General features: G+C 34.2%; 1 protein-coding gene across 1 annotated transcript in view; it reads left to right on the top strand.

Moving 5' to 3' along the window:
- CFAP47 (cilia and flagella associated protein 47) overlaps positions 1–15,353 on the top strand; it is a gene marked incomplete at both ends in the record, with an annotated part of 263,453 nt that overhangs the window by 222,791 nt on the left and 25,309 nt on the right. Inside the window, 3 exon segments of the mRNA XM_079549119.1 lie at positions 7,703–7,862; positions 8,470–8,564; positions 11,962–12,114. Coding sequence (XP_079405245.1) covers positions 7,703–7,862; positions 8,470–8,564; positions 11,962–12,114 — 408 coding nt within the window.

The raw sequence follows: 15,353 nt of genomic DNA, 5'->3' as shown, positions 1-15,353 counted from the left end.
TTCTTTTCTATGTCATGGCTTCTGTGACTCACAGGACTATTGTTTTATGACTATTTCACATTAGTGGGCAGAAGCTGCTTTTCAAGAGGGATTCTTCTTAAAAACTTTGACAGTTTTCTGTAGTACTAGGAAACAACTGGAAAAAAAACCTGCAGAAACTAGCATAGAGATCAATTCTGCCCTACTACAAAAACCTGTGAACCTTGAATGATGAAGAATATGAAAATTTATAACTCAGGAAATAGATATATGTGTAACTCACAGAGGAGAGTAATAGCTAAACTGGATTTTTCAAAGTGTATAAAATATGTCAAGAAAACAACTTTGGAAAAAGCAGGAGTGCTGAGTAATCACTGTATCTCATTCATGTACAGGAGTCAGTTGGAGACTTGTATCTGTTTCCAGTTTTATATGAATTGCAATACATCTGGAAACTTGTAATATGTACTACAGTGTTTTGTTGAATATAAAAAGTAGGATATAGCAGCACCAACATCACTACCAATTTTACAGTACTTTGCAGATATTGATTAAAATCTGCCCTAGCTTCAGAATTTGTCTGCGTCTTCAGAGATAGGATTAAGAGATATGTATATCCAGGAGTAGTTTAAAATGAAAGTGAAAATATATATGTCAAAAATAATAAGATATTTGACATATGTCTAAAACTGAATTATGCCTGAACTGGAGCAATTGCTGTTTTCTTTCAACCATAGACCAGAGACATTTTTGTGTGAGTTTGGGTCTAGAAGAAGATTAAGGAAAGGTGAAGCTGGCATACTCTTAATTTACTTGCCTAATACTTTATTGTAGGTTAATGTGAAGTTTCTTTGAGTGCAAAAGGATAAAACTTCGTGTTTTTCTTTGTTTTGTTTGTTTTTTATGGCTAGACACTAGAAAGATTTTGGGAGGATACTAAGAGCTAGTAGGCTGTGCTTCCTTAAATACGGAATACTGTTAATTCACTGCTGTAGAGGAAGAAGGAGACAGAGTAGGATATAGTTTTCCCATTATTAGTGCAGAGCATGTAAGATTCTGTTTCCAAAATTAAAAAAGCAGGTGGAACTGTTAGTATGCCATAAAGTACTGGAAAAATGTTAGGCCATAGAATAATTAAAAAATTGTTACCACTCATTCCTGATTATGTCAGTCTTTTCTCTTACCTATTTGGCATTCCCTATGCTAAGTGACTTCCGTATGATGCAGTCTCCACTTTTGTTCACCGCTATAGAATCATTTTGCAAGTCACTATGTCTGTCACCCTTCTTTTGGTCCGTAAGATGTCTTGTGTTTTTTTGTTTTTTTTTTTCCAAGTTGTAATACCAGCTATTCTCTATCTTTGTAATCATCTTCCTGTTCTCACTTGCATCTTACATACTGTTCTGCACTGCTACTCAGTTTTGCTTTCTTGCTGTTCTCGTCTCCTGCAGTTCATGTGTCTTTCCTAATGTGTTTGCTGGCTGAATTTCACAAAGTCCATCATCAAAATGCCAGTGGTGAGAAATTGCAATGATATCCGGTGCTGCCAATATGAATACAGAACATATCGGCAGGCATGAAAAATATTTTTGAATGTGGCACAGACATGCATGTGAATTTTATTTGTTTTAAATATTTGGCATCTCTGTAACACATAACTGAAGGTTAAATCTACTGGGGTTTAGGAGATCAGCAATATCTAGGCTAAGCTAGGTTTTAAACTGTTATGTAATCCATGTATTAAATAAGACCCTTTCTTCCACCAAATCGAGCCATCAAATGTGGTGTGAAAGTGGTGGAAACTTTCTTTTGAAATACACTACACAGTTATCTTACAGTGGGAATCTTAAAAAAAATGATTGTTCACTTATCCTCAGTAAGAGTGTGTGCTCTTCACAGTTTTCACAATCTTTGTTTCATATATTTTTTGAAAGTTCCCAAGAGTTAAAGGCCTTAAGTGTATTTATTCTTCTTTTGGTTACGCTGAAGAGGTGAATTGCTATGTTTGGAGCCATTTTTTTTTTTCCCCTTGGTGTGCTTAAACCTTTTAAGACGAGATGACGCTGCACATCTGTGATAAATAAATGCAGTCGGTATTTCTATCAAAATAATGGTTTTTATTTTGTCCACAAATGCATAATAGACTATTAGTTAGAAAATGATAATTTTGTAAATGAAAAAGGAAATTTTGTGCTAAGCCTTTTAGACAGGCTTTGTTTAAAAGCAAAGTAAATTACATTAAATGAAACAACATATTTAATTACTGAGCCTTGTTCTCAATCAATTAATTTTAATCTAAATAGCAAATGTTTAACTTGTATCCATTATTTAGTACCAGAAGAAATCCTTCTAAATTAAATCTCTTAATAAAATAAGCCTGAAAGACTCTGCCAGAAATGTACAAAATGGTATTAACACAAGATTCATAGAATTACAAACAAAGCTTATAAACATGCTGTACCTAATACATTTTATTGTGTGCTTATGATAGTGATGGTGTGAAGCCTTTCGGTTAAAGAGTCAAACATCCATCCTTTCATTTGTGGCATTTCTTTCTCAAAGCAACTTTTCAAGTTTTAACCAGTCATTTGTGAAATTGCCTATTAGTGTGTGAGTTGCATATTCACGACTTAAGTTTTCAAAAAAGGAACTTGAGGGATGTTGTCAATGATTATAAATACTTGAAGAGAGGGTGCAAAGAAGATGGAGCCAGGCTCTCTTCAGTGTTGCCAAGAGGCAATGGACACATACTGGAACACAGGAGGTTCCCTCTGAACTCAAGAAGCACTTCTGTGTTGTGCATACACTGCCATGAGTTGCTAGAGAGGTGGAGAAGTCTCCTTTCTTGGAGATCTTCAGATGCTGCCTGGATGTGGGCCTTAGCAACCTGTTCTGAGTGGCCCTGCCTGGACAGGTTGGATCGCGTGTCTGCCAGAGGTCCTTTCTAACTTCAACCATTCTGTGATTCTCTGAAGCTTTCAGATGTAGGGCAAAGGACAACTCTAACTTTTGGTGAAATAATCCATAATTGAGGAAACAGATTCGTGCTAAAAATACAACCACTGTGGACCATCTGTGAAAGGAATATCTCTTTCATTTTGTCTGCTTAAACTGAACTGAAGAAAGAAAAAAAATGATAGTGTAACCATCAAAAGCAGGATGAGATTGCATCATTATCATTTTAGATGCTTTTTTTTTTTATATATATAGAGGTTGAACTAACTTGTACTGCATTACATGTCATCTTTGCCCTAGAGAAGGTGCAAACGGGAGTTATACTATATGTGCCATGAAAAAGCATAAGTTAGACCAAGTTTAATTTTGTTCACTCTCCATGTCTGTGATTACTTGAGAGGCTGAGCAACCAATTATCTTCCCAGTTAACTTCAGACATATATAAAAAAGAATTGCACAGTCACATCATTTAGGGCTCAAGGGACCTCTCATCCATCCCCTCTATTGCTCAAGCAAGGTAAGGTAAAGTTGTCCAGAGTGAGAGTAAGTCAGGTTTTGAGTATATTCACACATAGAGGTTGTTGACTGATGGCTGTTGATCCAGAAAATTTTATTCCTCTTCTCATTGAAACTGACTACAAAACTAATAATCAGAGGAGGTTCAGGTTGGACATAAGGAAGAACTTATTCTCTCAGAGAGTAGTCAGGCACTGGTATGGCCTGCCCAGGGAGGTGGTGGAGTCACCGTCCCTGGCAGTGTTCAAGACGCGTCTGGATGACGTGCTGCGCGATATGGTTTAGTACTAGTGGTGGCAATGGTGATGAGGAGACGATTGGACTGGATGATCTTATAGGTCGTTTCCAACCTTGTGATTCTTGTGATTCTTGTGATTAGCAGAGTACTGTATTCTTACAGTTTGCTAATTAGAACCTGTAATAAATGTCTGTGATAATGTTGTACCAGAAGTGAATCAACACTTCAAGCATCCTCTTGGAGATGTTTAAAAAAAAAAAAAAAAAGATGCAAACAAAAACAAGTTTGCCTTCCCACCCTTAGTATGAGTTAAGGTAGAAGTGCTGTCTATTCTTTCTGCAACTCCTGGATTCAGCATTGAACCTTTGGAAGAGCTACAATAGAAAACATCTTCGTCTTCATATATGAGTCAAGCTTTTACTTCTTCTAGCAGTGAACATAAATGAAGAATACACATGCCTGTTTTGTTTTGTTATATACTTCAGATACTTATTGGAATGCTGGTGATCCTCTTCAAGGTAAGTTCCTAAAGAAATAAATAACAATCCTTCCTTAGCAGCATCTGTTGTCTGCAAATATCCTGGAGGCTGCCCTTTCCAAATCCTGAGGTTGATGGGAGAAAACAAACCTGATTATACTGGATTAACATCTGTGTGACTAGTGTTAATTTTAGTGGGGCCAACTGTGGTTTTAATTTGAATTATTCTATGTTTGTAATTTTCATGGAGAAACTGTTAAGAGAGAAAAAAAAGAAACCACTGTTAAATGGCTCCACATCAGAAGACACAGTGAGCTCTTCCTTACCTCTCTTTTTCAGTTTGAGGGAACTGAACTGATTGTTGTACTGGGTGCTGTAAATGGGAGGTACTCTGAGATGTTACAGACTTAACAGCAATGCATCAAGGAGATAGTCCCTTCAGTGACTAGAAACTTTGTGATCCAAGTACATTACTGATATGAAAAATGCATGACTTGAACTGGGATAAAGTTAAATGAGAGGTTGGTGACTCTCTTCAAAGATGTTGCTGGATGTTTTGCTCATCGTAATCACTGTTTTATCAGAGTGGCTCTACGTTGGATGCTTGCTCTTAAACATTTTCCCATGCTACTGTAGAGGCAACAAATGCATTTTTACCCATCTATAATCCTTGCAAAGAAAATCTCTGCTACAGAGATCCACTGGCTCATTACTTTTGTTACTTCAAATGTGCTATGCTTCCTAGGACTGACACAAAAATTACATAGAACTCAATCTGAGTGATGTGTTCCATAGAAGTGAAGCAGATAATTTAAATTACACTTATTTTGATTTAAGTATCTAATTTAGAGCTCTAGTCTTAAGCTTCAGAAGTCAAGTCCAAGGATTCTTTTACAGTCAGTGTTCTCCACTGTCCCTTTGGAGAGGTGAGAGGCAAGGCTTAAAAAACAGACTAGCAAATGAAGTAATGTGGGAGATTTGCTTTTCCATAGGGCAGTTGACTCCAACTGTGATGCTTGGTTTGAATCAGATGGCTTCATTCTTGTAAAGGGTCAACTGAGCTTATGCTGATAGCTCTGGCAGTTTCCTAAGGGACATTGACATAAACAAAGGTATTATAAAAATCGGGCTCAAAGCTTTTTAACAAATGTTTGTGGCTTTACTCAGAAAAAGTATCTTGCTGTGTATTATGAAGAGCTTGTGGAATGACCTAGTGATGCTGATTTGTACTAAAACTGCCCATATGCAGCAGTTCCTCACCCACGTTTTCTAAATGGGAATGAGAAAAGAGAAACATGAAGAAATATGTGGCTCTTGCAATTAGGCCTATTTCATTTATCTTATTAACTATGCAAAATCATAAGGAAATAAATCTTTACTAGCAGTTAATAATCAGTTGGTTATTTGACAGCTGCAGGCAAGCCTGGTAATATAAAAATTATTGTCATTATGAACAGCTTCTAATAAGGAGAATGTTTATTAAAAATGTGAACACATTCCATTTCAACACTTACATGAAAATTTGTCTTTTCATGATGTTTAATAACTAATTTTCTGCTAGAATGACCCAGAATGATACCATATGTGTTCTGTATTAAAATTTACTGTTAAAATATCACTGTGTCCTGTAACAGGCATAATTAATCTGCTGTTCAGACAGTATATGCAATATATATGTAGTGCAGCAAAATATCATTTTACAGCCTGTTCTATTTGTCATGTTGCAAATGGTATTAGTAAGACCCTGTTCTACTTTAAACCCTCTGAAATACTGTTATTATTGTTATTAAACCCTCTGAATATTGTTATTTTATTTGTTTAAAGTTGCAAACTATCCTGGCACAACACTACAGACCAAAAATTAGCTTGAGCAGCTCCTCCTTGTATATTTTCTAATTATTGTGATGCTGATGCAACAGCAATTTTTTGCTTGCAATTTATAGGCACAACTGTAGAGGGCATGGAGAGGGAATACTTTCTTGGTAACCCTAGCTGAATGCATGATGTTCACAGACAAATAGAATCTACTTGGTTCGTCTTCCTGATTTCTACTGAAATTGTGTATATGTATATTAATGTCTTCTGGTTTGTAGGTATAGTCGTGCTGAAAGAGCTGAGAAAGTGTTTTCCTACATGCATAGCAAAAAGTAGGGGGAAAGCAGTTTGTGGCAAGTTAAAGCTTGTGCTTTTGAGGAACAAGAGAAGCTGCTTTCTCTGCTTGATAACAGCCTTTTTGCAACGTGATGGGCAGCCTGCCACAATGACTACAATGACAAAAAGCAAAAAAAATCCAGGAAAGAAATGGACAAAATCCACAATAAAGTTGCACATGATTGCAATGGAATAAATGTGTATGCAGGGATCTTCACCTTTAAGCCTCTCTGTCTATAGGAAGGGAAACATGAAAGTTTCCCTGCCGACATTTTTTGAGAACACAGCAGTCTTTGTTTATCAGAGGAAGCAACCACGGGTAGAGCAATGCTTCTCCCATACATTCTAACTTCTATAGATTCAGTCACACCCAGGGAACAATACAGATATTCCTCTCTTACAATGTGTACATTGTAGTAGACATGAAAAAATGAACTCAAATATTTAGAACATATATCTTAGCTTTGCTTTCTCTACCGAAAGACAAAAGCTGAATCTCTAACCTGGAGATGTCAGTTCCATGAAATTTGAAGAATTCTTCAACAGATTGATAATGAAAAGACAGTATGATGTTCTTGTTCTAATTTATGTGATTTACCTATAACTTTATTACTGCAACATACTTTGAATTTGGTATTCTGACACTTGGAAGACTGGCAAGCCATTGGAAAATGTTTTATTTATTATGGAATGTGTCAGGTCACCTTTATAGATGGTATACATATTTTTTGTTTGTTTTTCATTTTAAGAAATGTCAGTTAAATGAAAAATAGTACAGAATATCTATGGCTTCTACAGCATAATATCAGCTCTTTCAAATGTACTTTAATTATGTCCTAAAATTACTTTTAAATTACTTTCTTTAAATACAGTGTTATGAGCCTACATTGCAACCCACCATTGTTCAAAAAACATGATTTAGACCCTAGTAAATAGTGGGATTTATTTACATATTATACATATAATCTCTGAATATTAAATGTAGAAGTTCACTTTATCTTGCTTCTTTTGTTTTGAGTGTTCAGAGTCTTCTTGGGTCTCTTTTCAAAGTTTTATCAGTAAATAGAAGTGAAAGGTTTTGTTTCAGTTTTGCTTTGTTTCTTTTTTTAAAGCCATACTACAGTTTATGTAGTAACTCTTCTTTTTAGGATATGGAATCAAAAAATACCTTCTTACAGGAGGACAGACCACAAATGATACTTTAAGATGAGATTTGACTGTAGCAAGAGGAGTTTAAAATGCAATTTACTGTCACAGGGAGAATAAAACATTACTCTGAAACATTAAATATTGTATCTAAAAGAAAAAAAGCAAATATGTGAATAAAGGGATTTAAATATTTTCAAAATTTCCAAAATACTGTAACAATCTATTCTGTTCTACAGGAAACCGGTTAGCTCCAAAAGAAAAACTGGGAATCCCAGTGTTATTCATGCCAGATACAATGATAATGTATGAGGCTGTGATGGTAATTCATGTAATGAGGGAAAATGGTGAGAACTGGCCTTATGAGGATTCTGCTGAATTAAATAAAGACTTAAAGAGGTAATTTATTCTGATAGGAAGCAAAAAAAGTAGTTGAAGATACTCAATCCTGTCATCATTTTCTCCTTCAGATATTTGTGTATAGCTCCCAAAGGGGAGTCAAGTGTCTGATTTTGAGAGCAATAGGCATCCAACATGAGCTTTTAATGTATCCTGTAAAGTCTGTACTTCACAAAATGCAAAGTACTAGCTGTGAGTGTAGTTATGGATAAAGGAAAAGCAAAGCAAAGGAAAGCTCTTAGAGGTCTCTAATTTTTCACTGATAGTTGTTCTCCTGTGGACACATTTATGTAATGCATAAACTTTGCATCAGCATAGATAATATGGCATAAGAGATCATATACTCAGATGCTAACATAATCTAAGACACTGAAGTATGTGGATGTATGACTTTTCTGAAATCATTGGATCTTATTCCATATTTTTCTGAGATATGTTTAGCTTATTACTTACAGCTTATGATAAAAAGGAGTCTCACGCATGCAGCATCTCGTAACTCTAGATTGCTTTGGAGGAAAAATTCTCAGTGGTCAATCGTGATGATAGTATTACAATGATAGTCTTTCATATCTTCTGAACTGATACTGTTCATTTATTCTCTGAATAGCGTTACTATATCAGAGGATGGGGGTATTCAGGGAATACTCTGGACCTATCCAATTCGTGGAATACCTGAAGCGCCACATCAGAAATTAGTTCCAGGTAGGTAATTAATAAAAAGCTTGAACAGTAAATGCAAGGAAATTAATTTGTGTTATCACACAAATTTGATCATGAGAATTTGTGGTAGTACTTTACCACATTCTTAAAAAAGATAAGAACAGATTTGAAAAATGAAATCTCCTTTCCCAGCCTACGAAGTAAAAAAGGTTTATTTTGTTTTCATCGTGGCTAAAAGAAGCCAGGAGATGATGGAATTCTCAAGGCTTCTGTCCTTTGCTATTCCTGTTAATGCTAAGTTAGAGAACTGTAAATCAAACGAGACTGACGCCAGGGTAGTTTCCTACTTATCTGCCGAAGATGCCCCTCAATAGAGATTACCGGTTAGATGTCCACTGTTTTGCGTTTTACTCTTTAACCAAAACCAGAATATAGATTGGTGTAAATAGCAGTAGGTTTTCCACTTGCTCCTGAGAACTAAACTTTCAATTAAAAATGACCGATATATTCGTAGGACATTTATTGTTATTTACTATGGGAATAGTAAGTGTTTCTTGATTTGATGCGTCAATTTTTTAAATGTATAATCCCAGAATTGTGAAATATATAAATTGTGAAACATATAAATTGTGAATAGCCTTTGAAACCAAAAGCATGCAACTTCATCTCAAAGTGTAGACAGGGGACAGTTTTATACTAATTTAGTATTTTATTCTTCTTTTTATCAACTTTTCTTTGGGTGACTGGATAAAATGCCTTTTTGCACTACAGGTTAAAATACAGGGATGACTTACGGAAAACACCAGAAATAGATGTTTTTACTGTCTTTAATTTAATTTGCTCAAGGACCTTTTACTTTCAGACAAATACCAATGATGTCGTATTAATTAGAGCTTTCATCTCCCTGATTTCCACTTCAATGTCTTAAGGAATGAAGCAGAATATTATTGTGCAACATGCTACTGTTGCCCAGAATTATTTTTTTAGCAAGTGTCATTTGCAATAAAACTATTGATGTGTTATCATGTTTAAAAGATGTGTTATCATATTTAAAACAGTTACATAATTCACGGTAGACTTGGCTATAAATCTTTTGATCAGTCTTTTGTACTCATTAGGTGTAATATTCGTAAATTAAAACTGCTGGCATTCATGAATTGGTTCAGTGACATCACTGTTACATAAGATCAGAAATTTAAAAATGTCACATCTTCAATAATTTTAAATTCTTAAAAGTAAATCTAAAGTGTAAATTATTTGTAAATAGTTGTGTAGTTTGTGTTCAGTAAATGTTTGTAATGCATATAGATAATATTGCAGTCATTTTAAATGTATATTTATTTTGGCTATCATCACATTTATTGACTTCTTTTTTCTTGAGGAAATACTAGAACTTCAATTGAAAAATGACCTAAAAGGTCTATTTGTGAGTGAGAAACCTGTTCCATTCCTGTCTTTATTCTGAATTCTTATGATTTCCAGAAATAAATTGACTTCTTAAAAAATCCTGCTATAATGTTTGTAATTTACAAGAAACCTGCTTTTCTTTTAAGGCAGTGTTTTTAATAATGATTATAATTGTGTTGTCATGTCTCTTAATGAATATATTTATTGAAATTGCCTGGAGGCTACAAGCTGTTATGACAGAAAACAAAGCTGTTTTGCTAGAACGTTAGGCAGTACATCTTTTGTGTCATTCTTATTTGCATCTTTATAAACTTAGAGAAGTCACTTGGCTTAGTATCTCATGAGCCCAATTAAAACTATCAGCGGTCACAGAACATGTAGCAAATGTTCAGTAGATGACACATTGGCTAGTTTAAATAATGGAAATTACAAGTGAAAAAACAACAGCTTTTTTTTTAATTTTTCTATTTCTTGCGAAGTCAAAGAAACATAGAATTATTTAGATTGGGAAGTGCCACCAGAGGTCATCTAATCCAACACTGCTCAAAGCAGGTATCATTAGATTGTGTTGCTCAGGTACTTGTCAAGCCAGATCCCACAGGGAGGTGATTTTTATCCATAAATATTACTTAGTTATGAAAAAGGAAGTGTGTAATCTCTTCTGGTAGTAAGATGAGCTGTGAAAGAGAGTCTGATGTAGACACAATGTTTAGAGAGCAATATGAGATATCTGGTAAACAGGAGTAATACGGACAGTGTATGCTTCTGTATAAATATAAGTGCATCCCAGAATAAAAGGTACATTTAAAATTCTTTCTCTAGCTCTCCCTCATGGAGTCATTTAGAAGAATTCTACAGTTCTCATTTAAACCCCGTCAATCAGAAAAAGACCAATAAAAAAAGTTTTGTTTTCTTTTCTAAAGGAAGGAAATTACTTGAATAAAATATGCAAAAATGTATTTTCAAATTAGTGGTAGTGAAACAAACTCCATAACCACAAGTTGAAGCTAACTAAATAGTGTCCTGGAGTAAGAGATTTGTTGCTCTTTTTTAAACATGGGACATTATAAGTTAACAAGAGTTCATTCTGAATTATTTATCATAAAATTGTGATTGAAGTTCAGAGATACTTTTTAAAGAATCACTGGATATAATTACGTTGTTTTAGATAAATTACTAATTCTGAACTTCTTCTTTACATAAAAATTAGGGACAATGAGTCATTGTGTACCACCTTGTAGCCAGAAAAAAAAATCTAGCTTTTTAATAATATGAAAAGAACTGTACTGTTTTCATAGCTATAACTCTGAAGAAAATAAAATTTAGACCTTGAAACTGAGAAGTTTGTCATCAGCTGTTCTTTTTATGTTGATCTTCATACCTCTGGAAAATTCTGAAGTTTTTCTGGAGGAAAATTTTTTTTTTCTTCACTTCTTGAATCTGATTTTCTCCTCTTTCTGTGCCACTGAGAATTGAAAGAAGCATCAACAATAACTATTAAAGTAAGCTTTATAAAATTTAGTGTATAAGCTGAAACACAACTACTTCTAACGAAAAAAGACATATTATAGAATAAATAGATTATAATCATTAACTGGATTGGAAAAAGGTCCATCATGCTTCAAAGAGAAACTCATGCCAAGATTCTGTCATGGTTCTTTAAAAGCTGAATTTTGAACACTGCTATTCTTAAATTAACAAAAAGCAGGAAATAATGTTGTTTCATTTAACTTTTAAATTTCTTCTTTATTTTCATTTTAGTCTTCCTTTCTCATTGGTATGTATATCAAAATATATTGCAACTTCTATTTGCAAAGGAACCACAATGAACAAATATTTCATTATTGAAGGACAAAGCAAAATTAGCAAGTGCTGTTCTGAACCAAGTCTGAGAAGGGAAAAAGCTTTTAGTAATCTTAGCTTTTACTGAAAATCCATCGTTCTCCAAGAAGATTTCACTTCTATGTTCAATTATTTTGTTTAAATCAAGTTGTTGATACTTCACAAATAACAGATTCTTGCTTTTCTGTAGCTGTGGTATGTTGTCAAGCCAGGGAGAGAGTAGAAAAAAAAGTTGAAGTGCTGCTCACTGGTGTCGTTCCTGGTGCAACCGCCACAAGAAATTCTGAAAAGGTCAATGGAAATAAACCATCCAACATCCAAGAAGTTGCTCAAGAAACTGATGGTAAGAATAAATAGCTTAGATATCATGTTATTTTAATAGCACTGCACATATGGTAAATATTTCACTTAATATAGAAATCCTAGGCCAGCAGTTGTGGATTAATTCTTTTTTTTTTTTTTCTCTCAGTCCATATTTCTAACATGTTGCAAATACAAGGCACTCATACAACAGTATTTAGATGGAGTTGGAGGCATATTTGAACCTTTCTTTTTTTTGCAGCTGTCTTTGATGGGAGTCTTGCACACATACCATCTCTTCTTAAAAAGCAATAGCCTTCACAGTATCTAAAGCCAGCAAAAATACGTTGGTGTAAGCATTGCAAAGCACTATTTATCTGCAGGCTGTCCCTATTTATAAGATGTATTCCCACCAGCAGGCCAATATCTTCAGCAAAATGGATTGAAGAAAGAGGCCCTGTTCGAAAGAATCATTAAAGCTTTATAAAAAGATACCTTCCACTTACTGTTAATCAGCTGAGGACACAGTGAAAATCGATTTCTTCAGAGATATGCCAGCTTCTTATATCATACCTCTTTTTGAAAGAGGATGGTGTGAAGTATAAGCATACTACAAAGAAAAGAATGCTAGCTACTGCTGCTTTCCTGTTATTTCTGTTCATATGTGTGTATTAACTTATATTTACAGTGACAAGTTATGCATCATAACATGATATTTTCAATAATTATTGCACCTTTCAGTCTTAACCTACATATGCTTCTTGGTTCAGAGCAATCCTGCTTATTTTATGAAAAATGTTGTTTCAGAATTATGGTGTGTGATATGAGACATTCTGAATAGAATTTAACATAGCAGTAAATGAAGGGAAGGGAGTTCACCCCGTTCCATCTTTCTCGAGAGTATAATGCACTGTAAGGTGCATTTCCAAAATAGTGGCCTCTGAATTGACAAGAATAACATATATTCAAGAAGTTGAGACAACATTTTGAAAGGCTTGCAGATTCATGATGTGTAGTGCTTGTTTTATTAATGGGACCAATATTTCATGTTTATAACACTGGCTTCTGCACATACTGCAAGACGTTGATTTGGGACATCACTGCATCTTTTCAAGCAAGTAGTCTGGTAATAAAATGCTTGACAACATAGGCTGTAAGATCATTTATAACTGATGATTTTCAATGACGTTTTAAAGTCATTATTGCTTGTATGAATGTAATGCCTAATAGGAATTGGATTTAAGTAGTTATCTGAGTTTTCTGCAGTCTGCCAGTAGTAAGGTAAGCAGAAGGGTAAACCCCTAAGATAACAGGCAAAAAAAAAAATATATATATATATATATATATATATAGTCTTTTCTGAAAGAGTGATTTATCAAGGTTTACATGTAGTAAACAGTTTTTATATCCAGATTTAAATGATGATAATTACTGGCAGATCAGATTTAATCAGTTATTACTGCAGTTCAGTATTCAAATTGTCTGGGCAGTTCTTGGGAAGTGAAAAATCTTCAAGAATATACCTTATGTTAAAGGAATTAAATTTCACCCATTCCAGAAGATATCATTTGAAATAGAAAATAATTTCTTCAGAAAGACAGGACAATCTGAACATTGTGAAGTTAAAATTTCTTGATTTGCTGTTTGAAAGTCAGCAGTGTTGCAGAGATCAAGCAATATAAGGTCAATATTTTAAATTTCAATTGTATTAAATACATGTATTTATATGTATTTTAACTTTTTTTAAATACAGCTGTAATGTTATTATTTTCAGTAAGCCTTATTTAAGATATAAGTTCACTCATACAAGTGTAAAAGTTCTTCTTTTAACTCTAATAAAGCTTATTGCAAGTTTTGCAGCTATACTGACCAGGAAACAGATGAACAGCTTACTTGCACCTAGTGGTCAAATACATTTTATGAGAGTACTCTTTGTTCCACCATCTGAAAAACAGTAATATCTATCTATCTATCTATCTATCTATCTATCTATCTATCTATCTATCTATCTATCTAGGTATTCTCTACAGTTTTATGACAATTATCTAGTATCTATCATGAAAAACCTCCCGAAGTACTGAATCTCATTTAGGATTTACAAAAATCCTTTATTTTCTTCACTTTCACTAAACCAGCTCTTTGAGATGGAGGAAGAACACCTTCCAGCATATTAAAAACTGTTCTCCACTGTAGCAAGATTGCATGTTAGCTAGTGCTATAGATTCCAGTAAATGCCATTCTGATGTGACAGGTCTGGATCAAGAAGCTCACCTGAAATCATTTCAACAAAATTTGCTATTATCAAATAAATCTATCAGTATAAGGTAGAAAAATACCAGTATAAGTGGAGAGAAAATACCCTCATAGTCTTATCTATCATCTAGACTGTTTTTAGTATAATTGCTGATAACATGTGGGAAGTGAATTCGGAAAGCAATATGAAGAAAATAATAATAGTGAAAATGGCTTTATATATAACTTCAGCCATCTCTCTATCATCAGAATCATTGTGAAATTATTTCTGAAATGGTGTTACGGGATGAAGGAATTATATAAATGAGTTTTATGAATGAGATTATACACTTATTTCTTTACCCTGTAAGAAATATAGGAAAGAAAGACAAAATGTTTGTTCTGGATTAGTAGATTGGTGAAAGCTGTTAGTAAAAGCAAAATGAAAAGGTCGATGAGAAGGTGAACCACCACGTGACAGGGAGAGTTATGGATTACCTTGTTGCTAAAGATGACAACTCCTTCTGGAAAACAGGGAACTAATTGAAGTCAAGGAACAGATTAGTGGACTAGAAATGGAAGCATAGTTATTTTATGAACTATGTAATTTTTGTTTATTTACTTATGTGTGAAACAGATGAGATTGATGCATTTTTTTTCTTTCTGAAATAGAAGTACTGGGTCACTATATGGGAACTATTAGGTCACAGTCTGAACCAGTGATTGAGCATCTGGTGAAGGGGCATAACCAACCCTGGGAGCACAGGTGCATGCATTTCACCTGTGCAACTGAAAAGGGTTGACCTTGGCTCTCCCCTGGAAGTTTCTAGTGAATCCTGAACCTTTGAAAGGGGTGAGCTACTTCTTTGTTACTAGACTGTGGCTAATATCTTTTTTGGATGATCCGAAGCTGGTTAAGCATGTCTACTGCCTCCTATCCTTACATACACCAACTTAAATTTCAAAGGATCAGTGTGAGTTGTTAATATGTAGAATATAGTACTATGTGAGGTTTCTTGAGTGAAAATGTAATACCTGGAGGAAATAAAA

Source organism: Tetrao urogallus, assembly GCF_951394365.1.
Source record: "Tetrao urogallus genome assembly, chromosome: 1".
Taxonomy (NCBI): domain Eukaryota; kingdom Metazoa; phylum Chordata; class Aves; order Galliformes; family Phasianidae; genus Tetrao; species Tetrao urogallus.
The sequence above is the reverse complement of the archived record's forward strand: the minus strand, read 5'-3'. Positions and strand labels throughout refer to the sequence as shown.